General features: G+C 42.5%; 1 protein-coding gene across 1 annotated transcript in view; it reads left to right on the forward strand.

Annotated features, from left to right (window-relative positions):
• Positions 1–27,609, forward strand: part of brinp1 (bone morphogenetic protein/retinoic acid inducible neural-specific 1) — an 82,843-nt gene extending 55,234 nt beyond the window's left edge. The window contains exons 5-7 of the mRNA XM_053411391.1: positions 10,404–10,640; positions 14,667–14,889; positions 26,469–27,609. Coding sequence (XP_053267366.1) covers positions 10,404–10,640; positions 14,667–14,889; positions 26,469–27,609 — 1,601 coding nt within the window. The remainder of the gene's footprint in view (positions 1–10,403; positions 10,641–14,666; positions 14,890–26,468) is intronic.
• The last annotated feature ends 288 nt before the right edge of the window (positions 27,610–27,897 follow it).

Below are 27,897 nucleotides of genomic sequence, written 5' to 3' on the forward strand. Positions count from 1 at the left end.
GGGTGGACGATCACAGTAACATGGCGGCACCATGGAACATGGAGGGAATCATCCTGCTACATTTGAGTTGATATTGCATTTTGTATTTTGTAGTAGTAACTCGTAATCTTGTTAAACCTCATTTATCATCATTTTTATTTCTGTATAGATTTACCTCAAACAGCCTAAATTCCACTGACATATCTTCAAATGACCACAGTAGATGTATCTCTGTGTGATCTTCACTCTCTCCTAATGGGTATGATTTATTTGAATACGTGCAGGTAAGGTAAAGTAATTCCAATGAAAAAATTAACAAAATAAATAATGAACCTGTCTTGCATGACCGCGCAGAGCTCAGCCACCTCATTATATCCAATTTGGTGAAATCAATCAATCAAGAGCTGGGAGAAAAGCAAAGTAATGTCTAGAAGAGGGAGGATAAAGCTGCTCTTTTAACTCTGATGTAGTCACTTTATTGTGGATTTAAATAACAAGCACGAATCTCAGTTGAATCAAAAAATCTATTTCTGGTCAGATTCTTTCTGTAAGATGTAAACAAACATGTTTTTGACAAATTTGCACAGAAAGATTCTTTTCCAAAATGTATCAGCAGGGGGGAAATAAAGCAAGGAGATGAATGCTTTCAGTGTTAAGCTGAAAAACTGAAAAACTCCAGGAGAGCTTGAGCTATTGTGTGAATCCAGACTAAAATATTCACCGGTTAACTAAACATTAGCCAGTGGTGATGCAACACAACAGGCCACCTAACACCGGCTCAGTGAGAGTAGTCGAATACAGTGAGCAGTGTCATCAGAAACAGAAAGAGAACATGTTTATGACATTTCCTGAATTCTCCTTAGGCTCCAATGTAAACATGTATTTTCCCCCCACTGAGTGTTGGCTGGGAAAGTGCTTTTGAGACGAGCCGCCGAAACCACCACCAGAAAGGGAACGAGAAGACTGCGAACAAATGTGGAATTCTATTTTTAGACGATGCAGTTCCAGAATCGCATATACAGTTTCCTGCAAGTTTTCTTTTCTATGTGTGTGGAGAAGTTGGAATTTTTGTTCTGCACAATATATTATTAATATGAATATCCTTCTTATATTGGAAACTTTTTGGATGTTTGTATATATTTACGTGTCTGTCTGTCTGTCTGTCATCTATCCATCCACCCATCCCTTCATCCATCTACCCATCCATTTATCCATCCATCCATCCATCCATCCATCCTTCCATTCATCCTACCCTCGATTGTTCTATCTATCTGTCCATTCTTCTATCAATCCGCCTAACCATCTACCCATCCACTCATCCATCCATCGTGCCATTTATCATTGTCTCTTCCTAAATTAAGATGTCACTCACTCTTTATCTTAATCATGATCCGTATTCTGGAGTCTTCACGTATAAAGTCTGAGTTTCTTTGACCAGTTGTCAAATATTCAACAAAATCCCTTAATATATAATGCTGCTGCACCCCTGCCACCTTCTGCAACTTGCAAAAACCTTCATCTAGACCAGCCATTCAAATTACTTATGAATTAAAAGAAGAGGGGATCATATTAGTATGCCGCACCATGTGAGTTAAATAAGGATGCAGTAATAGCGTTCCCACTCTGTTTCATTATATTCTAATTAAACTTTTAATCATGCCTTTTTCCCTCCTACTTTTTATTTATTTTTTCATTCCGAACTTCAGCACTTTATCTACCTCGAGGCCTGCATGTAACTTTGTTGAGAAATAAATAGAAGGAATTGAGGACAGGCTGGTAACCAAACATTTTCACGGCTTGGTTTTGGTGAGATACGGTTGGGAACAGCCTGAGACAGCATTCTGGTTGAAACTACAGGCGGAAGAAAATAAGTGTGACGACTGAATTTAGTTGTGATGAAATTTCTTCCTGCAGAGACACTTCTTTCCAAAATAAGAGACATTTTCAAAAAGGGATTTTTTTTTTCTTTCTCTCTGTCTCTGCCTCTCAGCCCTGTGGTCTGCTCTTTGTGCGCTGGTGGGGCTGTGAGCTCCAGATAACACAATGCGGATATGACACTCCCTGGATATTCCCTCTGTTTTCACTTAGATTTACTTTAGAGTGCTGCAGTGGAATCTGAGATCAAGGGAGCTACCTATCAGTCAAAGCTCAGTCCTCCGCTCGCCCACAGTCCTGCTTTGTAAAATGTTTGGCAAATTAACCACCACTTTGTGCTTCCTCCATTTTCCCCCAACAATCACCAGAATTAAAGATGGCACTGGAACCATTTTTTTCACATCAGATTTCATGCATGACTTAGCGAGAGCTTTGATCTATTAAACATGAAACTTCCCTTTTGCTCCAACTTAATGTGACTCTGGAGGTTTCAGTTTTACATTCTTTTGGCATGTGTAGCATGCTACACGCACCGTTTGACTCGCAGCTACTAGGACTCCGGCACAAATGAGCATCGGAACGTGTCATTAGCCGAGAACTATACTGGTGGACATGCAAGAGGAACTCATTGATCTTAAAGCTGTCAGCCCAAATAAATAACAGAGCAGCCCTCGCACACGCTGAGGAATCCGAACATGATGAAAATCGACCTCTTTTGTGTCTTAAATTATCAGCTGCGGCAAAGACAAACAGTGCATCCGCAGTGAAACCCGTGAATCTGAAACCCTCCAATCGGAACCAAAGACAATCCCGTTTTGTTTATGCTGAACCAATCTGCACTATTTAGCATCACTGCAATTTAGGATTAAATTACACATAGGTTCCCCCCACATTCATTTGTTCTTTATTTTGTTTGTCCACTTTCCGGGCTAAAGCCGAGAAACCTGATAATATTGGTTTTGGCTGGATTCTCACCCAATGCCTCCCCCGGGACCCAGAAGTAAAAAAAAATATATTATTGAGGCGTGAGATTTAAAGGATAGAGGGAATTAGCGTGTGGCAGGGAAATTGTCAGGGTTTTAATTGTTGACCTAAAGTCTTATTGTGTGGTATGTTTCACGTTGTTGGGAGAAAGTCCATTTGTTTTTATAATAATTTCAAATCCTAAATTCCAGCCATCTGCTAGTATTTATCATTGATCACCTTATTTGACTTGGTGGTAATTTTCTAAATAGAAAATGAAAGGGGCTTTGGATGTATTGGGCAGAAGACTGAATTATCATGTGTGTAATTTGTAGTGAAAACAGCAAATTAGTCACATGCAGTGCAGTGGCTGGGCCAACGAAAGCTGAAAGGCCCTGGAACCCCAACAAGCCATTACCTTGCAAGGACCCAATCACCTCCAATATGGCTGTCATAATTAAGCATCAAAACAAAAGCAAACTAATTTGCTTCCTTCTATCCCCGCCACATGCTTTTCCCTCCCTCCCCCCCCCCTGGTTTCCCCAAGAGCCCATCTTGGAAGAGCCATGAGCCTATCTCGGAAGATTTATGAATATGTTAGAATAGCCTGAGCCAACAGTTTTCAAAGTGGTGAAGTGAAAATAAATTAAACTGGTCCTGTAGGCAAGTCGTGCGGAGAGTGATGAATTAGATCCTCATTGGTCTGTCGCTCGATGCCTGTCGCTCTTTTCAAGTGAAAAAGCTGCAAACATTACCGGGGGAGGACAAACAAACATACAAATCAATTAAGTTGTTTTTGATGACAGACTTGTTGAGAAATTGATTTGAAGACTAGAGTATATCAGTAAACACAGTGTGCTTGTTTTATTAAAGCGCCGTTTATGTAAGGATAATCTTTGATGCAGAACATGGAGAGCAAACGTCGGACTAGCAGCAGTAAACACAGGAATTTTCTTGTATCATCTTTCTCTCCGACCCTGCTCTTTATCTTGCCTCTGTCTCCCTCGACACACAAACACTGTTTGGGTTTTAAACTGCCTTTAATCTTTACCTACACAAACATGGATTCAAAATGATTGACGGTACTTATGCTGCTTTCAGACATTCACTGAACTCCGGAGAAACTCCAAAAATTCTCCGGAGGGGCTGCATGTGTGAATGCAAATGTCCGAGGGAGAACTTCCGAACTGCCCCCGTGTAAATAGTTTGGATAGTGTTCGGATGAGCTGATATGGGAACACAGCAAGAGATCCTCCGCAGGATTAACCGTCAGTGAGTGGGCATGTTGATGACCGGCCAACCGGTCAAGGCAAACGGCCGCCCCACATTGAGTCTGGTTCTGCCAGAGGTTTTTCCACTTTATGAGTGAGTTGCCAAACTGCTGCTCATTGTTAGAAGTGTTGGCTTACTTGTGTAAGGTCTTGTCCTCACTATGTAAAGTGTCTTGAGATAATTAAACAAATAAAATTGCGCGACCGATACAACAATTTGACCTTTGCAGAAAACCCTAATATCTCAGGATGAAAAAGTGTTGTACTATTTTCGTGGAATACAAAGTTTAAGATATCATGACAGCTTTTGGTGATAAGGGCCGATGCCAGTATCCATTTGAAACAAAAAAACAAAAACACGTGATCTCCGCAGCGGCATTAACACACCACAGCCTAGATAGAGATTTGTGTTGTTGTGCCGAGCGGAGGATCTCGAGCTAGGTGTTCATGTGTGTGAGGCAAACTCCAGAGGAAGTCTGGACCCAATTCTGCGGTCATCCCCCAGAGTCCATGTCTATGAAACACCTTTTGAAATTGCTGGGCAAATCGGGCTATGCCTCATAGATTGTCACAGTGGTGGTCTGAGGCAGTGAACCACCTCTCGGACAGGCTTGTGTTGTCCAGCAGAGACCATTAATGAAAACGTGCGTCCATTTTTCCTTCTTCAAACTGACAACGCTGGACAATTTCCAAGATGGATGGCTGCACGTGTTTTTTTCATTTCTTCATTCGCGTCACTCTAACATGCTGAATCCCCAGTACCTGATGAAATCCCTCCGTGTTGACCGGGAGGTCAGCTTTCAATCGGAAGTGGTCAATCAAGAGCCAGATTCCATTTTCCATTTGGGGACGAGATGACCGTAAATCCCCCCCTCCAGCCCCCCACCCCCACCCCCCTTATTCACCCACCCCCTCACTCACACTTGCCAGCTGCAGTCTGCCATTTCTGCAAGTGCCATGGTTCTACACTCTGTCTTTTTTTTCAATCGCTGACAGACTCTGTCTCATGAATAGATTGAGGGCATCTCTACTCTATCCCTCCTCTTTACAGAGAAGGGACCTTGTAGTAGCCGAGTTAAAGCTGCTTTTACAAACACTTAAACTGTTCTTTATAGGAAGTCAATGTGCATCCATCACTCGGGTGTTATGCACATGTTTTAAGTCCATCCATGCATTATCAATACGGCTTATTATTTATGGGTTGTGGCACGGGGCGGATGGAGCACGCTGACATTGGGCAAGAGATGGGGTACACCCTGAGAGGTCACCGGAATATTGTGTTAAGTCATAAGTCATAAAACTCGAGTGAACAATGAGGCCAATATTAAAATGGTGTTATCTCCACAGTCGCAGGGAGGACTTGAGTCCTCATACAGCGGCCACAGGTTTGATTCCAACCTGGCCCTGTGCTGCGTGTCTTTCCCGCCCTCCACCCAGTTCATGTCCTGTCAATAAAGATGAAAAAACTTGTAATACATATGCATTATATTGTATGTATGTATATTTTTTTAATTATTAAGTGTTTATGATACAGGTACAGTATTTGAGAAATTGATTAACACAATTATTTTGGTATTGAGGGATGTTTCATGTCAGTGATAAATCTGGTCTTTTGATCCGAGGCGTGTGTATACGGCACGTCTTGACACTTTGAGGGCAGTTGTGTCTTTTAGAGCTGAAATGGAAATGTCAGCGCTTGTCATACGTTCCTTCCTCCCCCACTCGCCGGGGTTCTTGTAAAACATGCGATTTCTTCGAGGGGCCCACGAGGGGTGTGTACGTTTGTGCGCGCCCGAGCGGCTTGTGTGTTTGCGCGCACGCGAGTGTACGACACGGGTACAAGCTCTCACAAGCCGAGGCCCTACTGCTACTGCTGTGCGGGGACACATGGCAGCGCACGACGGAACAGATTGAGCAGTGCAACAGAAGAGCACGGGCGGCCAACAGCAACCAGCTATCTAATTACATGCCGGAGCCATATTTTGTAAAGCAGGTAATATCCAAAATTCAAAACAGCAAAAAAGCTTGAACAGATTTAGCAACATTCCAAACTTAAATTACAAATTTGTTTTCGCTGCGTTGTGATCGTTCACACGGGGGGGAGCGGAGGAAAGAAAAGTAATCACTGTCTTTAACTCGACTTGTGTGTCTGTGTCCGGTGTGCAGCACCACTGGCAACGACTCGGCCGGCGGAGAGCTCATCTACCTCCGCAGACTGTCTGCCCTCCTCAATCCTGCACATGCAATTTCAGCAGTTCCCTGTTTTTTACTCAGGCTGAGGCAGGAGCAGTGAGCCCCGAATGCCAAAACCATTTTCATGCGTAATTTATGCTTTTACTGTGATTACTGCACCGGCATCCGTGCTTCCCTTTTTGTGCTAACAACACATTTACTGTAAGTAGGTTCCATCAAAGCTAACAATATATAGACATGGTGCGAGACACATTGTGTTCTGTAAGTCTTTTTGTGGCTCCCTTACAGTACAGTGTCTCATGTATGCATATGCAGCCAATTGTATGTTAATTTGCTCCGGGAAAATGGGATTTTACATCTCCATGCTGCTGTGCTGCTTCAAATATATCCATGTATATTCATGTAGCATAAAAACTAAAACAGGGCATGAAAAGGACATTTCAGATAACAAAAAAAATACTGATTCAATTCAGTATTTTTTTAAACACCCACACGTTTGCATCAACAGACCTGTTTGACAACGAAAGCTGCTGCCTCCTAGAGTGCTTAGAACACTTATGATAATCTACAATAATCTACTCTGCACAGACTCAGCAGCACATTATCCGTCTGTATGCAAAAAACGCACCTCATTCGGAACTTTAAAAAATGCTAACATATTCTGAGAGCGGAGAATAGCTCCAGTGGAACATGTTATCCTCTGTCAGACCCAATTCACCCGTGCGCGCACACACACACACACACACACACACACACACAGACACACACACATTGTGAAAGACCCTCAAGAGATTTATGCAAAGAAATGAAAAGTGGATAAATAGCTACTTTAGCTGCACCTTTACCTGCACAAGCTGCTGTTTCAGAGAGGCAGCCTGGGCAGGCCTGCATGTACTGAGGGGAAACACAGGCAGTCTTCCAGTTCAGAGGTCTTCGGTTTTGTATCATGGCTGCAACAGTAATCTCCAATGGTAACCCCCCCCCCCCCCATCGAAGCAATGCACTTTATTGCACCGGTGGATTAAGTACTGATTATTTTGCAAAATTGCGGCCACACAATGGTCAATTAATCTTTAATGAAAGGGTAACTTATGAGGCGGAGCGTGGCATTGCAATAAGCAGTCAACTGCTTGCCAAGGCAGTTAAAAGCCTCAGTTGTGGCCCTCATCTCCCCCCCCCCCCCCCCCCCCCATCTATCACCATGTAAGGATGGAGCTCTCCAGGAAGACATAATGAAAAGGCAAAGTCACAATTGCAGAGTTTTTTAGCATTCACGGAATGTTCGAGGGCCTATATCCTCCGACAGACGTGAAGAAAATATATCAGCCTTCTGATGTATGCAGGGAGATTAACTGCCATTTTGAGGCGCTATTTATTTAGAGCAAGCCAGGCATAGGGGTTGCAGGGAATTATGTGCACTGACAGAGCATGAAGTTGGAGGTTATCAAATGGCTGCATGGGAATTCCAATATGCACCTTTCGTTTCATCAGCGGCTCCTTAATGACGATAATCTAACACCTAGTGTTTTCCTCAACCACGTACCTGCCTCGGCCCCGTATTAACCGTGGATTTATGGTCCGGTTACCCTCAGAGTTTTCACATGTTACTGCACAAACACAGCCACAAGTCACAAAGATAAATGTTTCTATACTCTGATTAGTTTCTCGATTCATTTTGGGCCCCGAGGACTCCAGCTCTCTCCACCCCTCCCCCCCGCCGCACCAACAATTGTTGATGGATTTACTTTTATTGCATGACATCATTTCTACACTGGAGTGGGCGGACGAGACATTGAATATCCAGTAGTGGAGAATGTTGGGGATTGGGGGGGGGGGGGGGGAAGAAGCACGAATGAGGAGCGTGATTGATGGAGTGAATGAGAGGCAAAGGATGATGGGGGGATGAGTCGAGGGGGCATGTGCACGAGTGTGGCGGGAGTAGGAGTGAGTGTAATGAAGTAAGACAGAAGAGATGTGTGCATAGAACGGAAGCAGAGATGGAGAGAGAGAGAGAGAGAGAGGGAGAAGCATTTTGAAAACGAAGGGACAGAAACACTGTGGGAAGAACAGAGTGGAAACAAGCGATCACAAGACTGATAGTACTGACCTGAGTGTCAGCATCCCGAATGGTTCCTTCTGCAATCTCCCAGCACCAGCACATTCATTTCAAAATAGAAAAAATCTGTTTGTGTGTGTGTGTGTGTGTCTGTGTGTTTGTGTGTGTGTTTGATGGGAGGGTAGGGGCCCTGAGGTATGGTTAGACAGCAGAGGCTAGAGAGGGGAGGGCTGAGGCACTTTGGTGTTATTGTGCACCCCGGCCGCTGGCACCAGCACTGTCAGTGAGCCGCGTTGATCCGTGAACTTGCCATCTGGATTCTCCCACAAATCACATTAAAGTTTCAAGCCCAGGAATACATCAAGCTAAATGAATATTGGATCCAGGGGCCGCAGACAGGCCTGATGGAGGAAAAAGCCCCCGTGCAACCCAACTCTTTTGTGGTCAGACATGATCAATCCATTCCCTTTACTCGCTGCATCCCTCCGTCCGTCCGTCCCCCTCAGAGCTGATGGGCAGCGGTTCTGAGGAGGTGTAGAGGAGAAGGGAAGCGGGTGCTATTCAAATGAGAGGAGACTTTACGAGGGAAAGGTTGCTTCGTGGCAGGGGAGTTGAAAGTGTGAAGGGTCGTCCTCTGTGGCAGCCACACACGGGGAACTCAAGAGCACGTTTCTTTCTCCAGTAAATGTAATTTACATCATTATTCTACACAGATACGACCTTGATTATACATCGCGATAATGACCATACTATTGACAAGTATTCTAGGATTAATTACACAGTCTTTTCTTTAAAGGCTGTTGCCATGACAGCAGATGTTGAAGTTGTACTTTTGGCTCCAGAGCCTGGTATTGGCACATATTGTATTGAAACTACTATCCGCTTTTCAAATTACCCACTGTTATCGGGTTAGCGTATGTTGTGCGTCAGCATTAATTGCCACGTGCATAATAACAGATACAATTTGACTCCAACCGGAAAATAATTCATGCGTGCAGTGTGAATTATAGCCTCACTTTCCCTTTCATTTCAGCAACATTATGTTGTTCCATGAGTGTTTGTATAAATGGATTTCACCTTTGGGTGAAAATACTATGTGGGTGGGGGGGGAGAAATAGAAAAACAGTGCAATCATTCATCATTCAATAACATATTATGTTCTGGCTCCTGGTTGCATATTTTCTGCTGAAGCACTGTTTGTGCACAGGTAAACCCATTAAGAAAATATTGCCTCGCAAGATGCAGTTTAATACAACAAGGACAAAATCCGTTTAGTTCTTTTCCGATCCAGTGGCTTGTAGAGCTCAGGATTTATTTTATCTGTGGTCAGACTGAGGAGAACGCCTTTACTGCTCACCCACCTTCACTTATGAGATCCCCACAGTGAGATATGCATCGGCCTTAAATATTATAAGTACCTTGTCAGTGGTGAGAATGGAATGTGTTCTTTCAAAGTTGAGTACGCAAACGCTGTGAATGAATAAACCAACATGGCACCGGAGAGCACTCATCAATCACTGTTATACTTTGCTTTCACATCATGAGTGACCACAGACAGAAACGACTGGAGTCGAACACAGCAGAGCTTCGAAGCGCTTCTTTTTAGAAGTACAGAATGAGTGCTTATGACTCAAAGCAATCTTTGAAGAGCAGCCAGCCATTTCGCACCCTCTTTTTTCAATTCTAGTAACTTTTTTTCTCACATAAGTGTTTATTATACCATTGTGGAGATGCTGTTTTTACTCTATTAAGTGTAAAGTACATTTAATGAAAAAGAATAGGTGGAGAAACTTTTCATCTCATGCTGTAGTTCGCCATCCGCACATTTTTCATACACATCTCTACTAGATCTTGTATCTTTTTAAATTATAAAGAGGAGTTTCATTTCTAGTATGTTTGAGTCATGTAAACACTGCATTTCTTTTGTCTCTAATTATTCACTGATTTCCAACATCAAGACAAACGAGGAAGGGCGGCATTGCATTTTTTCTAAGCTTGTACTTCATATCACAACAATAAAGAATGCATTATGCCTGATTAAAACCTCCCACTTATCTCTTTTCCAGGTCTTCAGGTAATTTTCCCAGAATACCTGCAGGAGAAATTTGTCCAGTCAGCCCTGAGCTACATTATGTGCAATGGAGAGGGCGAGTACGTCTGCCGCAGCAACCAGTGCATCTGCCAATGCGCCGAGGAGTATCCCCAATGCAACTGTCCCATCACCGACATCCAGATCATGGAGAACACCCTGCTGGGGATGTCTGAGTCATGGGCTACCTCTTATAAAGACTTTGAGAATTCTGGTAAGTTAGAACCCCATCCAATTTCCATTTAGCACATCATGATAATTATGTAAATAATATGTGATAGGTTTTTTGGAAATGAAGAATTCTTGACACGTTTAGCAATATTAATTAATTAAGAGCATATTATTAGTGAGAACATAGAATGCTCATATTCTGGTCCAGAGTTTTGATTTGAATAATTACCTGGTTTTTGTATGCTCTAAAGTTCAGAAAACCTCACTGTCCTCTTACTGTCCATTGCTAAGGCTCCTCTTTTCAGCCTCTGTCTGAAACACTTGCTTGTAGCTCCTGTCTCTTTAAGTCATCCCCTCCCTGAAGAACCCAGTCTATTCTGATTGGCCAGCTGGACCACTGTATTGTGATTGTTAAACCGCTGAGAGTGTCTGATCTCACTTTACATGGTTTTGTTTTGGGGGCGTGACAGACTAGTCGCTGGTCATTGTGATATGACATCACAATGATGTACAGATAATACAGGTTCTTCTGGATCAGCGTTTTTTGTGGGCGGGACAAGCTCCCTTTAGAAAAGGTTTTGGCATTTTGAAAAATTATAACATGTCCCCTTTAAAGGGCACAGATGCAGAGTTCTGACAGTTAGTAATCTTTGAGTCCCTAAATGTTTATCGTGCTTGATGACCCTTAACAATCTTTTCATACGTTTTTCCCTGCGACCTTTCTTCTTCACTACTGGAGTTAATAGAAACCCAAATTCCCTTATTTTCCCTTCAGAAAGTAGCGTGAAATTTCCGTATTATTGCAAAATATCATATTGTGAAGGTCAACGTGTATTGGAGTGCGGCTAATGCAATTTTGCTATTCCTACTCCAAAGAGAAGGGGGCTTGCTTTCTGTCTCGGTCCAATGGTAAACATCCGTTTCCTCTAACCACCACAGTGAGTGTTTTATGTTTGGAAAATCCATCAGGAAACACTCTTATGGGCCTTCTTTGGAATGCACTGACAAATTATTGTATTATTTAGATGCATGGATTTGTCCATAAAGAGGAAATGATGGCTAATCAGATTACTTTCCTAGACCCACTGCTTGAATATCATGGCAACTACTGTATGTCTGTTTCCGTTGATGCAAATACAACAAGACACAGTAGAATATTGGACACTGTGAAAAAAAGAGTACGACTGTGCCCAGCTGTTGTATTTATTATTGATGGCATGTACAATTGTCCCAATAAAACCTGCCAAGAACAGATACATATATTTATGTCCCATAGAAAGGAAGTTAATGTGAGTCATAGAGGTCCCTGAGTGCACAACATGTTTTTTGAGGTTAGATAAAGGATAGCACAGTTTCCTTGATTCAAAGGGTGAAAGCAGAATCCAAAATGTTAAAATATGATATACTATAAGAACATTTAAAAAGAGGGGTGATTTCCACTAATAATAATAATAATAATAATTTCATTTTGTTATTAAATTTGATCACTGCAGAGAGATGTGCTGTGGACTAACCAAACGGACATGAAGAGCTTTTTTGTTAATGTAAAGCATGTCACGCATGTCGGCACGGTGGCGCTTTTATCACCTCAGCCTACTTGGTATTCCACTGACTCGCTATGATCAAACCAACATGTTTTTTCAGCCATGTGGATGCGCCATGCAGTGTTAGCAATGTCAGCACTGATGGGCAAAAATTGCTTAGAGGCTTTTCTGCTGCCCATGGTGATCATGTACAGTGCAACCCCTACAAAGACTCCTGTTTCCTCTTGGGGATAAAGAACGTCTGGCCTTGTCAGTTACATTTTGAGAGGAAGGAAAAGAAGTGATTTGATTTGTCACAACTGATATCAACATCTTCTACTACAACAGATAATATGGGAAATATTGATTGGATTGGATGTTCTGTTGAATACCATTCCCTGTTTCTTAGGAAAATCTGACTATAATAACTTTATTTGTAAAGCACAAAACAAGGTTACAAAGTGCTTCACAAAATGTTAAGAAAATGAATGAACTTAACTGTAAAAGCTATTCAGTGAAATTGTAAGGGCCAAATCACAACATAATAAGGTCAAGACATTAAAATGTAAAAGAGAAACCCAACAGCTACAATTATAACATAGGCCTACAACTCAAATTCAAATGAAAAGGTTATATGTCCTGGAAACTTTATATATGATGATTGCTGGTTAGATGTCTGAGAGCCACAAATTGACATACAATGGCACAAAGGGCAAAGTGGAGTTACACCACGAAGGGCTGTCATCTTTAGATAAGGTGTGTTGGGTGACTTGTGATGAGAGTCATTCAAGGAGAGTATGTGGACGCTTTGGAATCTATGTCAAGGAGGAGAACTCTGATGGCTTTGATGCTTGTGTAAAAGGACTTGGCAACCGTTGACCTGGACTGGGGGGCATAACTTGAAAATTGATTTATTTTTTCCGTTTTCCTTGGTGAGCGACTCAGACAACTCTGAAGGTGCCGAAGACGCACAGCTTTTCTAGGAAAAGGGCGAGGGCGTTACCTGACATCTCTGAAAACGGGGTGGAAGAATATGGCAAGTTCAAAACATGGGAGGAGAATTTGTCTTCTTTGAAGAAAAGGGGGAAGGGAGCCCTGACATGCCTGGAAGCGGAGAGGAGGAAATCCTGACATTTCTCAGCTGCGACTGAAAAAGAGTTCTCAGCTCTGTGGTTTATGCTGTTAAACTGTCTTGGAGAGGTCTGAAGGGGGAGGGGGAATGGGGGGGGGGGGGGGGGGGGACTGGCATACAGCACAGGTCTTTGCATGTCTTGAATTCGGAGACGTGGATGCGAGGAAGTTTTGCATTCACTCCGAGAATATTTATGTCATCTTTACCTTCAAACCCAGTTTTATTCAGTACTAAGGGTTTAAATCCATTGCGCGGATCAGTGTATAGTCATGCATCACCTAAACCATGACAGTATTCAGACAACATTTGGACCCGGAGTAGAGACGGTTACATTTGTGCGAGATTACTTTGTCTCGATCTCAACCACTGACATCGCTAAGGAGACACTTTAGGCGCCGAATTGTTTATTTCTAATGATGCACTTAGATCTATCCTCAGAGATGATAATGAGCTTCTCAGAGAGTCATGACTCATTTGATTAACAAACCAGATAAAAGTTTGTTTTATCCTTGCGTGTTTTCCATTGAAGTTACCAACACCTGCGTGTCCATTGTTACTGAAAATTTGACCTTTATCAAAAACCAGGGTCAGGGAGATGGGCTCAGAGGTTTTCCGGGGAGGGGACAAGGACAAAGGATCAGAGGAAACTGGAGGAACACAAATTACCATCATCATCATGTTTACTGTGCCAGGGAGATCTCATTTCCCTTTTGATATTCTCACAGCAGACGCAGATAGGTTTAACATTTTATAACAGCAACCGTTGACATTTAGAAACATAGACCGATGTTATTTGTCTCAAAACGAACAGGAGGCTGGTTAGGTGGATATTAAAAGATAATTGCAACACTTTTCTGGCCTTATTTTCTAAACCAATAACATTGAAGCACATGGAAAAATCCTTCCATTGAAATGCTTTTCTGATAACATTGTCTCCTCTCTTCCCTGTGTGAATTTTCTGTTTTATTTTTGAAATATCTGCTCCCTCGCTCACCTCACCTGAATCCTGTCAAGGATTTCTTGCTGTTGTGAACGTGTCTGAGCTTCATTTTGGAAAACTCTGGAGAAAGTACTGACCCAATTCTCTGGCGCCCTTTCGGATGTCCTGTCTGAAAACGGGTTCAGTTGACAGAATGTATTCTTAGCAACCAATCCAACAGACATGAGGGAAACTCCTCGATAAGATATCCAAGTTTATAGCTATGGATTAAACCAATTGTTTCCTCTTATATCAGTTAATATTAAAGGTTCCTTCTGATCTGTTAAAATACCTAAACTAGCCCAGTCACTTTTTGTCTCATCTTATTTGACTTATCAGTCTGGCCAAGTCTGAAAACAGATTTTATTATTTAATAATAAACTCTATTTTGCAATCTGCTCACTCCTTCCATCTCTGTCTCTATTTGTCCTCCAGATGAGTTCAAGTCCTTCCTGAAGAGGCTGCCCTCCACTCACTTCCTGCCCATCAGCAGTGTGCATCTCCTCTGGGGCAGCGACTGGGACCTGCAAGCCAGATACAGGCTGCTCCAGAGTTCCCTGGAGATTCAGCGGCTCAAGATCCAGCGCACTGCCCGCAAGCTTTTTGGCCTCAGCATCCGTTGTCACCACAACCCCAACCACCAGATGCCTAGGGAGAGGTGGGTAGAAACACGACCTCCCCCCTCATGCTGGAAATGTGATGAGGATTTTATTTAGCAATAAAAACCAAGGGGTGCTGTTTTTGAGCGTGATATTTTGGGATATCCAAGTGAACTCCTCTCTGAGGGGATGTTAGGGTTTTATATTGATTGCTACTTTATGAAGCATGAACCGTAAGGATGTCATCCATTATACATTTCAACTTATGGGTCTGTTGTTTCTGTCCATCAAGTCAACTTAGTGCTGAGGCTTGCACATGCCCAAAGCACTCTTGCTCACTCTTGTGTTTCGCGTTGAAGTCTGAGAAGAAAATGTTGCTGTGGGAGTTTTCTTGATAGGTCATTGCACACATCTGTCACCACCCACTGCAGTTGCAGCTTAAGAGCCTTGCTGCAGATGTACCCTGGTGTCAGCACTGCCTGAAAAGCCTGGAATTTCCCCTTCCACTCTCTGAGATCAGAAACAAAAATCTGAAAACACCTCACAAAATATGCAAAGTTCCTTGCCTCCGACTGGAACACACTTAAAACGGTGCAATGTAGGGTTTGCCACCGTATTAATGGAATCACCATCTGTAAAATATTAATTTGAGTGGTTTGAAAATGAGCTACTGTCACCGACGGAAAAGTAGGAGCACACCCACACTTGTGTGTGAGAGTTAACAAAGGTTTGTGCTGAAGTGTTATCAAAAAGCCACAGTATGTGCTCCCTCTTCCATGGAGTACACATCAAGGATGCCTGATGGCACTGGAAATAAGAGCGCCGTGTTTATTTGCTTGCTTGTGTGAGAGACAGTTTTGCATCGGATTGAGGATTTATTTGTTTTCATCACCTCTGTGTGCATGTGAACACACTGTGCATACAAGCCTGAGTGGGAATAAGTGGTCTATAGCTCTGCAGGGGTTCCTAGATAATGTTCCTTCCACTATGCAGGTATACTCTTGTGTTTTGAAATGAGTGTAGCTCGGTGTCCAAAATATCATTTCGTGGCTTCCCAAGGCTCATGAAACCCTGGTTATGTCTTGTTGCATGAGAGCTAATGGTATCTACCCAGTATTTAACTGGATAGTTACGATGTTAAAGGGTGCCCCCACTCCATCTCGTCAGTCAGTAATGATATCATTCCATTACCTGCTCACCTGCCTCTCCCCCTGATTCAAGAGAAAATGCACCCCCACCCCCGGCGCCAACAGGGACTCCAGCCCTCACCTCTCCTCTGGGCAGTCTATAAGAGCCGATCACAGGATGAGGGAATTGAAGCAAAGCTGAAGGCCCATAAAGCATCAGCCCAAGCCTTTTGAAGGTGTTTGCCAAACACCTCAGGGAGGCCTTCTAGCACATTTTCCACCTGTCAGTGAGACTGCCTGATGATGCTGTGAAAAACATCTTGCCTGGCCCCAGTGGCCAAGAATGGGCACACCAGGGTTCTAAGTGACAGCAGGCCGGCTCCCTCGTGAGAGACCATTTGGATCCCCTCCCGTTCATACATCAAGCTGACAATGGGTAGGATGACGTTGTCCCCCACATGCTATTCTGTACATACTCCCACCTGGAGAGTCACTGTGAGAATCATGCTCACTGACTTGGTGGTTTTAGCACCATTCAGGCTCTTCTACTGGGAGGAATCCTCAGAGCTGTGCATGATAAAGCTCCAGGGGTCACTTGGATCGCAGCTTAGCTCACAGACACAGCCCAGATTTTCACACTCTGCGACTGTGTGACATCAACATGTGGGAAACAAAGTAGCTCCCAAGGGTTCGTACCATCTTCCTCCAACCTTTACGTGTTATGGACTTCAGTGCCATTCAGAATGATGCTATATCAGGATGTTTCCTGAAAACTCTGTGATATTCCAGTGCATTTAAGGGGGTAGGGATAAATCCTCAGGTCAGACGAGGGATCTAAGTAGCCAAGATAAGACAGATGATATACTAATGTATATCCGTTTTTGTACTACAAATAATACACATACAAAGAAAGATCACTAGAAGTTGAAACTTTTCGAAAAAAGGCTGATACTTTATCAAAGGGATGTGGCGGCTCAGTGGCACAACAGGGGTTCAGTCTTTTCAAATGCGCAGGAAAGGTAATAAGAATCTCTTTTGCTAAGGCTTGGTTGCTTTGGCAAGCTAGTTAAGAACAGGTTCTTTTTTAAGGATTTGTATAATTTGAGTCTCATAGAAGCTACTTAATAATACATTTCAAACTTGGCACACACCCTCGGTGCAGGTATAACTTTGAATATAAGTAAAGGTAAAGTATATTCCTAACTAATTAATACTATAATTATCAATAGATAAACTGTATTAATTATTATAATAATAATAACAATGCATTCCCAGAACAACTGGTCCTCTTTACTCTTATTTTAATTCCTACATGCAGCCTTAGCAGCGCATCCATATTATGCCACTCAAAGCAGGTTTTAGCTTAATTAAATTATGGATGCGATATGGAACCAGGGAAAGTTTCTTATTACTGAGTGCAATTATTATGATGTAAACAGGGGGCAATCAAGTTATACTTATCCAAAAAAGATTTTAAGTCTTAAATCACGTTGCCCTCTCACCGCTGTATATTAAATAAGTTCAGTCAATAAACATATTTACATCAGCTAATGAAAGTCAGGCACCTAGATGCATTGTCTATAATAACAAATACGTGTCACCTCCCGGTTTTTTCGAGCTTTACCTCAGCACTAGGTATCCAGTCATTAAAAAGCATTGTAAATTCTCCGTGGTGAGCACTCACCGCAATAAGCATGCGGAATCTTATTACGTGAGATATATTGGCTTTGCTCTTGCATTTCCTGTAATGAGTATGGCAGCTCGCTTCAAGAAGAATGAACATAGCAGTTTGTCTTTGGTATAAATGATTAATAGTGACAGATATGAAGTAGCATCACTCCCAGCCAAGTAATTTGCAACCATTAATTATTCATGTTCAAAGGCATATTTACAAATATGAGTGTACCCTCCATATGATTAACTGCTTTGCCCTAATTTATATTGATTTTGACGTGGCACTGCTTATGTTTACCATTAAAGTTCTAACTTTTTATCGCAATCTTTGCTTATACATATATTCATTCCGCCTCACACTATAGCGATCCCCACACATAGAATCATCAATGTAAAGGGGCGGCTTTTTCCGTTTTCCTCTAATGGAAGCTGCTGTTCTCCTGCTCTGTTGTTCTCTTTTCAGCTTTTCTTTTTCCTTGCGCCTGAATGAGAAGGAGCTATGATGCATGTTATATGAAAACCAGGGCTGTCTGATACCCCATTACAAACAAACAGTGAAAACAAACAGCTTCCATTCCAGTGTGTTTTCATTAAATCTCCTATGGCAAATATCAGCAAAACCATTGCTTAAGATAACAAAAACAAGGCAAACTAAAACTGTTTGCATGGTGCACTCAAATAGCTTATTGATGGAGGCATTGATTTGATAAAATGTGTTTATGAACAATATTTCAGAATGGAGATTTCCACAGTTATCAAAATCAGTGGAAGGATCATAATGACTGGGCCGGTGTCCAATGCAATAATGAAAAGCTAATAAAAAATGATGGGAATAGTTTGAACTGTGAGGCACCTGTTAAAAAAATCCGATTGCAATTATTAATTTTTTTCAACAAAAGTTATCTTCAATATCCTGAATTATTTCAGATACAGTTTGTCACGACCAAGAGATCTATCAATCCATCCATTTTTCTGTTCCCCCTCCATGTTTGGGTCACGGTACCGGCAGGTCAAGCAAAGCAGTCCAGGCGTTCCTATCCCGAGCAACAGCCCCCTTTGGGGGACCCCGAGGCTTTTCTAGGCCAGATGAGATATATAATCTCTCCAGCATCTGCTTGCTCTTCCCTGAGGCCTCCAAACAGTTGGATGTGCCTGGAAGACCTCCAGTGGAAGGCACCTAAAAGGCATCCTAATCACATGCCCCAACCCCCTCTTTTGACATGAAAAAGCAGCAGCTCTACACTGAATCACTCTCAGTCTGGCCTCTCCCCTGGAACTAATCTACCTTGTAACAGGTAGAACCAAACCAAAGGCCAAACTAAATGGAGAGAGGTTGCTGGCAGGGTTGAGAGAGAGCCTCGCTGAAGGCTGGGACAACTATGTCCTAGGGACAACTAAGCCTATGTGCTCCAGATCTGATCTAATTTATCAGTACCAACAGCTGAAAAATAACCAGGAGGTCAAAAGCAAAGCAGTTTGTGGCCACCGGAGGAAATATAAAGGTCAGTTGTGAGGAAAGAGCTGGTTTGTGTCAACTGGAGACAGCAGTTTCTGTTTTGCCATTGATGTAAAACGAATGCCTACTCTCTCAGATAATATTATGACAGCACCCATGAACAAACTGTGCTAAAGCATTGACCAACTAGCTAGTGTAAGAATAGCAAGTGATGGCAAAAGAAGCGAGGGTTCATAGCTCGAAACACGAGGAGGAAGGTTCGCTGCCCCTGCTGTGGCTGCTCTGCCTCCTCCGTGACTGATCAAAACAAAACTGCAAAAGAAGGCGAGAGGTGTGATCACAGTTCCCCTGAAAACAGTAATAATCACATTTATGATAGTGTTGTGCAATAGTAGTAGTAGATTTGACGTTGGCTAATTATTAATAATCATGAAATATGATTATTAAAATAACAATTATTTCTTAAAAATAATCAAAAATGATAAAGCTATTAATTAAGAAATGTAACACATTTAATTAGAAATGATACGGTTATCCATTAATAATAGTTAAAATAATTAATGAAAACAATAAAATTATCAATTAAGAATAATACAAATCTGTAATCATTGCTTATTGTCGCGGGGCACCAGGGACCAATGATACAATCTATAAATATCAGTCTCATAATGATAAATGTCAAATCAATAATCTCAATATTTAATATTAATAATTATTTAATTAACAGTGAAGGCTTCTAAGTTCGAGCACAGGCAATCATAATCCAGCTGCAATCACATACATATGCACAAATAATCACAGACTACAGATACTTTAATTACAAAAGCATTTATTAAAAAGGGGAAATAAAGTTATAATGTTATTCAATGATTCATCATTTTAACAAGCTCCGATATTTCAAAGATAAACACAGCAGCAGCACTTATCACAATTCAGAAAATACATGTAAAACCGGCGGTCTACCTATGTATGCCTGTCTCGGTGTGTGTGTGTGTGTCTGTGTCAAAGTGTCTCTCTGTGTGTGTGTGTCTATGTGTATGCATGTGAAATAAAGTTAGTGTTATTTAATGATTCATCATTTTAACAAACTCCCATATTTCAAAGATAACAACAGCAGCCGCTTATCACAATTTAGAGAAACACATGTATTCATCTATGTGTATCTGTGTGTGTGTGTATCTGTCTGTGTCTACCAATGTGTCTCTGTGTCTGTATGGGTGTGTCTGTGTGGGTGTGTGTGTGTGAGAGAGCGAGAGAGAGAGAAAAAGAAGGGGGCGTGGCGATGACGCAGTCACTTGGTGACGTCACATCTAAGATGGCGGCCGATCATGATTCGTGGAATCAAGGCCTAAAAACTCTCAAAATGGCGGATTGACTACAAAACAAGATGGCGGAGCCGTTATGAATTTAGAGCCAGAATGGGAGGAGAGGGAGAGAGGAGGCGTGGCAATAATAGATTCAAAATGGTGGTTTAACTTGCGTTATTCAAAATGGAGTCTATGTTAATGACACCATGTGGCCGGAGCTCACACTGGTGGTCGTCACATGAATTACACCAAGGGATTTTCAGACAAAGAGAATTCTTTGGCTCTGCTTTGGCGTTCGGCCGCATGGCTTCCAGATGTGTCAAGCCTCTCTGAATATAGATTTAACTATGTTACATGAACTGTATTCTAAATACAGATCGGATGTGTGTATAGGTCGGTTTAGAAGGAGAGAGAGAGAGCATACAAGGAGAGAGCAAAGCTCTTAAAAGCACCGTCAGAGACAAGTTACATTTACTTTACCACTCAGCACCCAAGTGGCGTTGTGTGCTGAGGTTTGACCGGTAAAGTCTCTTTAAAGTTGTTCAAACGGTCACAGTGAGCTGGAGACGCTGCTCACGGCGTGTAAAAACTGTGGCACAAGGCCGTAACCGGAAACCGGAAGTGGCGAGTCGCCGCTAAACATTAGAGACTCGGCGGTCTCATACAAAACAAATACGTTCAAGTATTAAAACAATACGCTACGTATTAGATTAACATCTGCCCAGACAATAAAGCCTCTTACTGTGACCTTCGCGGTGTTGCTTGCGCGTGGCGCGCGGATTTTCCAGAAGTCCAGTGAATGATCGTGGCCTCTCAAGCTCGGTGGCGCTGGTTCCTTGGTTGCAGCGGCGTCGGCTGGGCCGAATAGGAACGGATTCGTCTTGCTCCTCTACGGGATGAAACATCGTCTCTTCTTCAGGGATGTGGAGCTCGTGCTCCTCAGCGGAATGAATCTCGCGCTTCTGCAGGGGACGGCTGTGGAAGCCGTTTGTAGATCGTTGGGAAAAGAAAAGTCCGTGGGGAAAGTGGAACAGTCTAAAATTGTTCTGCGTGCAATTTCCTGTTTGGTCTTTTCAAGTTAAAAGAGCAAAAGTCCTTTTGAAAATAAAAACGTCGACTGAATAAAGAAATAAAAGAAATGAAAGAAATGGCTGATAAACTAAAAGTTAAGGTTGCCCCCTTTTAGCAACTAAATCAGCTGGGAGGCCCCGAAGGGGGCCTGGTGTTGTCTTCAGAGCAGGGTAAAATGGCTGCGATTATTGATGTCTCAGTGGTTTTGTTCTACCTGAGAGGTCCTCCTCCTTGAGGAGTTGGTCATAGGATGATGCTGGCTTTAAGCCAATTGAGTGTCAGAGATGGATCTGAGTGGGCGGGGCTTGGAACTGAGCAGGGGTTTCTGGGAAAACCCCAGGACATTTTTCCACCACCAGGGGGAGATTCTTGAGCCTGCAGGAGGATGTTTTCCCGCCCAAAGTTTAACAACCCTTTGTTCCTCTCGGCTCCAGTGTCTGGGGGCCCCCCGCTGGGCTCTGGCCCAACAATAGTAAAAGTTATTGTTGGCAGTGCTACGATTTCAATCTTTCACCAGGGTATATAGTCAACCCAGTGTACCCGACAGGTTTCTACTTTGTAGCTAATCTTATATTCATGCCGTAGTGGGCAGCAAACACGTGCTGGGGAAAGATAACAGGATCCAGCCATCTCTCTGAAGACACTGTGGACCAAACTGCAGCACTGCAATGTGAAGTAAAATCACAAATACAGGCCTGCACCAAGAGATTAAGACATTTCTTCTCGTAGGAGGAGCCGCAAGCAGATACCGGCACACAAGTGCACAGAAGCAAACAGGCACTAGAAATAGAAGGTCCACGCAAAGGTGCAGTATATATCCAGTCTGCAACTGAACAAACAAAGGGTGGAAATCAGAGGGCGACTGTGTTGCAGTGTTGAAATTATCACGTGGACCTTCGGCAAGAACACAAGAACAAACATGTCTGGGAAAAGTTTATAGTTTGCGGTTTGCCAACTCTCATGCTTCTGGCCTCAGAAGGATGACTTCAGGCTTGTGTGCATGTCAAACAAAAGCCAAAGCATACAGCCAAGATGTTGCTCTTTCTATCTGATAAAGTCTTTCTTGTGTAGGAAAAAGGCCACATTGACAATAACATAACTCTACAGACAATTGCACTCAAAGGACACTCAAAGCAGGTATTCACAGAGAGAAAATACACACTTTAATCACTGAGCTATTTAGAGAAAGAGAAACCAAACTCTCGGACAAATATTAAACTAGATTCTATTATCACCACCATACTGTTTCTCATTCATTAGATGTAATATACAGAGACGTGTGACGACTCTTGATAAACATACATTTAGCCAGTGAGAGAGTTGGAAATATGAAGCACACAAAATTAAGGAAATGGCTAAAAGAGTATTAGAGAAATTTACCTTCATCTCTTAGAGATAAATAACACCTTGAAATGATTTTATATAAAGTTACATTCTTTAGAATCTAACAACAATGATTCATCACTGGATACAAATTTATTCATGCTGCAAATAATATGCAGCAAAAGTTTAGATGTTCAGTGATTATATTTCTACTTGAAATATTTAATGTGGCATTTGATATTCTAGTTTGTATGCCAGTGTGTATGTGAATCGAAAAAAACACACCTGGAAATGGGTGTATTATTGCAATAAAATAAAACTCCTATTCAAAAATTAAACATTTACCAGTAGAACATGTTATTTTTTCTCTTAGATTTGCTTAAAAATTAAACAGTTTTTGTCAATTGAAACACCTGCAGTGGGGGACATGATGAAATTAGAAGACTTTGCTGTAGGATTTAATACTTCTTAGTTTAGCCTAGTATATATATTAGCGATCTCCTGAATGCAGAGCAGATTTATTGCAGAGATGAGGGTTCTGGCAGTCGAAGTGTGAGGCCACAGAGCAAATGGCCTGTTTTTTGTAGGACGGAGCCAAAGAGGGCTGAGCTGTGAGTGGGACTGGACGGCTGACCAGTCAGCTGGGGAATGAGCAGAGCAGGCGATGGAGGCTGGGCAGTGAGTGGGGTTGGAGGAGCGACCAGCAGGAGGATGAGTTGGGGAGCAGACTGCCGAGGCAGGGGGTTGAGTGAAGCTGGAGATGGGTGGAGATGAGCTGGTTATGGAGAGGGGGCGCTGTGTGCTGGGCATGACAGAGTGGAACACGGGGTGATCTCGGAGCTCAGGGATATAAAGGTTCCTCACAGAAAATTGTAAATCCCAATTAGGTGGATGGATGTAACCAGCAATATCATTTCAACTGTCCACTACAGTGGCTTTTCTTGTGTATTTATATGACTCAGATCTTCAGGTGTTTATTCTTGTAAATTTGTGTTTTCTTGTAAATCTACCTTCAAAGGAAGAAGTCAATTGGCCTTGTGTAAAGACGCCTGCATTTCCACAGCTTTAAACTCGTGTTTGTTTTCATGAATAGAAGAACATTCTTTTTTTTAACCCAAACCAATATATTTTTCGAGACCCAACCAAGGATTTCTAATCAGCCTACACTCAGACCAGGTTTTACACTGAAAAACATGATACCCCAGTAAATTTCATCACATGTTTATTCCTGTGACCATGAACACAAGGCTCTGACACATCTGCTGGTGTTGGTTTGCTATTTCATGTCCATGGGTTGTATCTGATTTGCTCCAAATTATATTTAATGGAATTCTATTTCAATCTTTATTATTTTCCATCATTCTTCAGCACTCAAACGATTTCTAGCCATTCAAGACTTATTTGTAAATGTGCTTTGTGAGGTTGAATAAAGAAACATACTTGTTATTATTAAGTATATGCAGGTCATGTGAATGTGTGGGAATATGGGATCATGGAATCTACGGCACACCTTTAATTCCCCCCCCACATTGTGAATCCAGGATCAAACAATGTGTTTCCATTGTCCTCTATAGGTGATCTGTTCTAGGCTCATTCTGGGTGTAGCTTGAGGGCTCAGTGGCCTACTGAGAATGCAACGTCATCCATCATAGTTAATGCTAAGGTTCATTAACATGTCAAGCTGACCTTGACCGTCCCTCTCCCCTGAAAAAAATCAGGATTCCAAATTAATCTCCTATAGTCAGAAAAAGAAGTTCCAATACTGTCAGGATGACAAGAAAAGATGCCTTAGGGGAAATAAGGAGACATGGTAGGAATAACAAGTAATGCCTTCCACTTGAGTGAAATAACTGAACTCCTCTCTTGAAGGAGAGAAATTACCCTGTTCACGATCCCGACTAGATGTTTTTAAAATACAGTCGCATGAAAAAGTAAGTGACCCCCTTGAAATGACCTTCATTTACTTATTAATGTGTCTTCCAATATGATTAGATTTACATATAAGCTCCAATAATAAACAAACACAATGTTTGTGACTAATAACACACAGATCGTTTCATTCTTAATCTTTGAATATTTAACCTTTAGGGTATAAATCTATGAACCTCTATTCCCTTAACCTCTATAAAAACATAGGTGTAAACTGGCAGTCCATTCCAATACAACCGGATTGGACTTGTGTTTGTCTGGCTCATCAAAGAGGTCTACTACATTTTGAGTTTAAAGAAAAGTAATCGCCTGATGTGAATTATGTCTCACAAAGAAGAGATCCCAGAATGCAGGATCAAGAAACTGTTGATTTAAACGAAGCTGGAAATTTTAAATTTTAAAATCCTCTCGCAGATGTTGAGATGTCGAAATTGAGATGATATATTTCTGCGGCTTGTTCCCCTACAAGAGACTGTGCAGCTAAGGGAGGCCCAGAGGAGAAGGATTCAGTGTGGAAAGAAAAAAAAAATGAAACCCAGAGAAATGTCAAGGCTCAAATGTCCGGGGTGAATTGTATATGTCATTACCCCAGAGTGAGGCCTTTGTAGCTGCATCATGAAGCAAGTCCTCCTCCACAGAGTCCGCCATGTTCCACCACCGTGCTTCTGCAGAACACTCGTCCGAGTCACTCAATCCCTGTTGATATGCAAATCATGGTACATGGTTGTATGGTGTCCTCGGTGGGACATTATTCTAGCAGCCACTTTTCTTCAAAAGAAAAAAAAAAATGATTGCCAGAGTAATTTCACACTCACAAATGCGTCTGGGAAAATGTTTTGTGGACTGATGAATTGTACAGAAAGAAAAAAATAGGACCATATGTCAGGGGTAAGAGGTAAAAAGGGAACCGCATACCAGTATGAAAACATCATCCCACCATGATTCGGGGCTGCTTTGCTGCCTCCGGGCTTGTACAAGTGAAATTAATTCCAGAGTTCAAGTTATTAAGGTATCTGACATCTAACAAGACATGGTTAGCGGTGGCTCTCTGTCAGTTAAAGCATAATGAAAGCTGCGTGATGCTGAAGGACCACGACTGTCAGGATGAAGGAAGTGTCATCAAGAAAATCCACCTGTTAGAGTCCTTCTGTCGCAGCCCAGACCTAAACCGATAATAGAGACGCTGTGGAATGACTGTGTTTAGGCCACACATCCAAAAAGTACAAACCTGAAGCAGTTCTATCAGAAGAATGATCCCAAATACCTCTAATCGTGTTGCAGGGCTCGTCTGCAGTGGAAGCAGTTGTTTGAGGATACTGATGCTGGATGGTGTTCGACCTCTTTTTAATTCCAAGTGATTGCTTAATTTTTTTTCTACGAACACAATGGCTGTGGTCAATAAAGACAACTTTTTTTAATTATCTATCTGATTTAATTAATAATCTATCCATCTATCTATCATCTAACTGTGCCTCTTGTAAACAACGCGGGTCATTTATTTTCATTCTCTTGTCAGCGGTGTTGATTCATTTCAGTGTGGTTAAGACACCTTGTTAACACTTGGAGATAATACGACACAATTAAAACCAAGCTTCCACTGTGATAAGTTAGCTGTCATCACAAACCGTTCATCACAGTGTCTAAAATTAATCAAAATCAAAGACCTTCTGGGGGGAAAAAAACCCAGTAAGCCATGGGAGGTTTAACAGCAATAATGTATTTATGTATTTTTTTCTGTTGTGTCTCTCTAGGTCTGTGATGCAGTGGCTCAACAGGGTTCAGTCCTTCCTCTACTGCAATGAGAACGGGTTCTGGGGGACCTTCCTGGAGAGCCAGAGGACATGCGTGTGCCACACAGGCGTCACCCTGTGCCTGAGACCCATCCCGTGTGTCATCGGCGGCAACAACAGCTGTGCTATGTGCAGCCTGGCCAACATCTCGCAATGTGGCTCCTGCAACAAGGGCTACAAGTTGTACCGCGGCCGATGTGAGCCCCAGAACGTGGACTCAGAGCGCAGTGAGCAGTTCATCAGCTTCGAAACCGATTTGGACTTTCAGGACCTGGAGCTCAAATACCTGCTGCAGAAGATGGATTCACGGCTGTACATTCACACCACGTTCATCAGTAACGAGATCCGCCTGGAGACATTCTTTGACCCCCGGTGGCGTAAGCGCATGTCCCTGACCCTGAAAAGCAACAAAAACCGGATGGACTACCTCCACATGATAATCGGCCTCTCGATGAAGATCTGCCAGATGCGAAATAGCAGCATTGATCCCATGTTCTTTGTTTACGTCAACCCATTCAGTGGCAGTCACTCGGAGGGCTGGAGCATGCCCTTCGGGGAACACGGCTACCCGCGCTGGGAAAAGGTACGACTGCAGAACTCCCAGTGCTTCAACTGGACTCTCCTGCTGGGCAACCGGTGGAAGACCTTCTTTGAGACGGTGCACATCTACCTGCGTAGCCGCGCTAAGATCCCGACGGGTCTACGCAACGACACGGGCCAGGGTCCGGTGGATCTCGCCGACCCGAACAAACGGCAGATCTACATCAAAATATCTGATATCCAAGTTTTCGGCTACAGCCTGCGTTTTAATGCCGACCTGCTCCGCAGTGCTGTGCAGCAGGTCAACCAGTCGTACACACAAGGAACTCAGTTCTACTCATCCTCATCTGTCATGCTCCTGCTCCTGGACATTAGGGATCGGATTAACCGCCTTGCCCCTCCGTCTGCTCCTGGCAAACCCCAGCTGGACCTCTTCTCTTGTATGCTGAAGCATCGGCTCAAGCTCAACAACAGCGAGATGATTCGAGTTAATCATGCCTTGGACATGTACAGCACAGAAATACTAAAACAGTCGGATCACCTGACTGCGAAACTCTGTTGAACCCAGTGGCATGGACAGAAGGACGGCAAGCTCAACACACAAACGCCCGACAGAAGAACTACGGAGGGATATTAATCTTGATTTTCTCATTTTTGGACCTTTTCTGCCTTTTGATGTACTATTAACTTTGTAAACATAATTCTTAAAGAGAAAAAAAGGAAAAGGCAGTGATGAAAAGCATTTCAGGAAGATGAAGAAGATTCGTGGAACAACTCTAAGGACTGTATCATATTTGTCCCAGCATGTCTGTCATTCCCTTAATGAACTATAAAGAGCGAGAGAGAAAAA

The sequence above is a fragment of the Pleuronectes platessa genome, chromosome 19, assembly GCF_947347685.1.
Source record: "Pleuronectes platessa chromosome 19, fPlePla1.1, whole genome shotgun sequence".
Lineage (NCBI taxonomy): Eukaryota > Metazoa > Chordata > Actinopteri > Pleuronectiformes > Pleuronectidae > Pleuronectes > Pleuronectes platessa.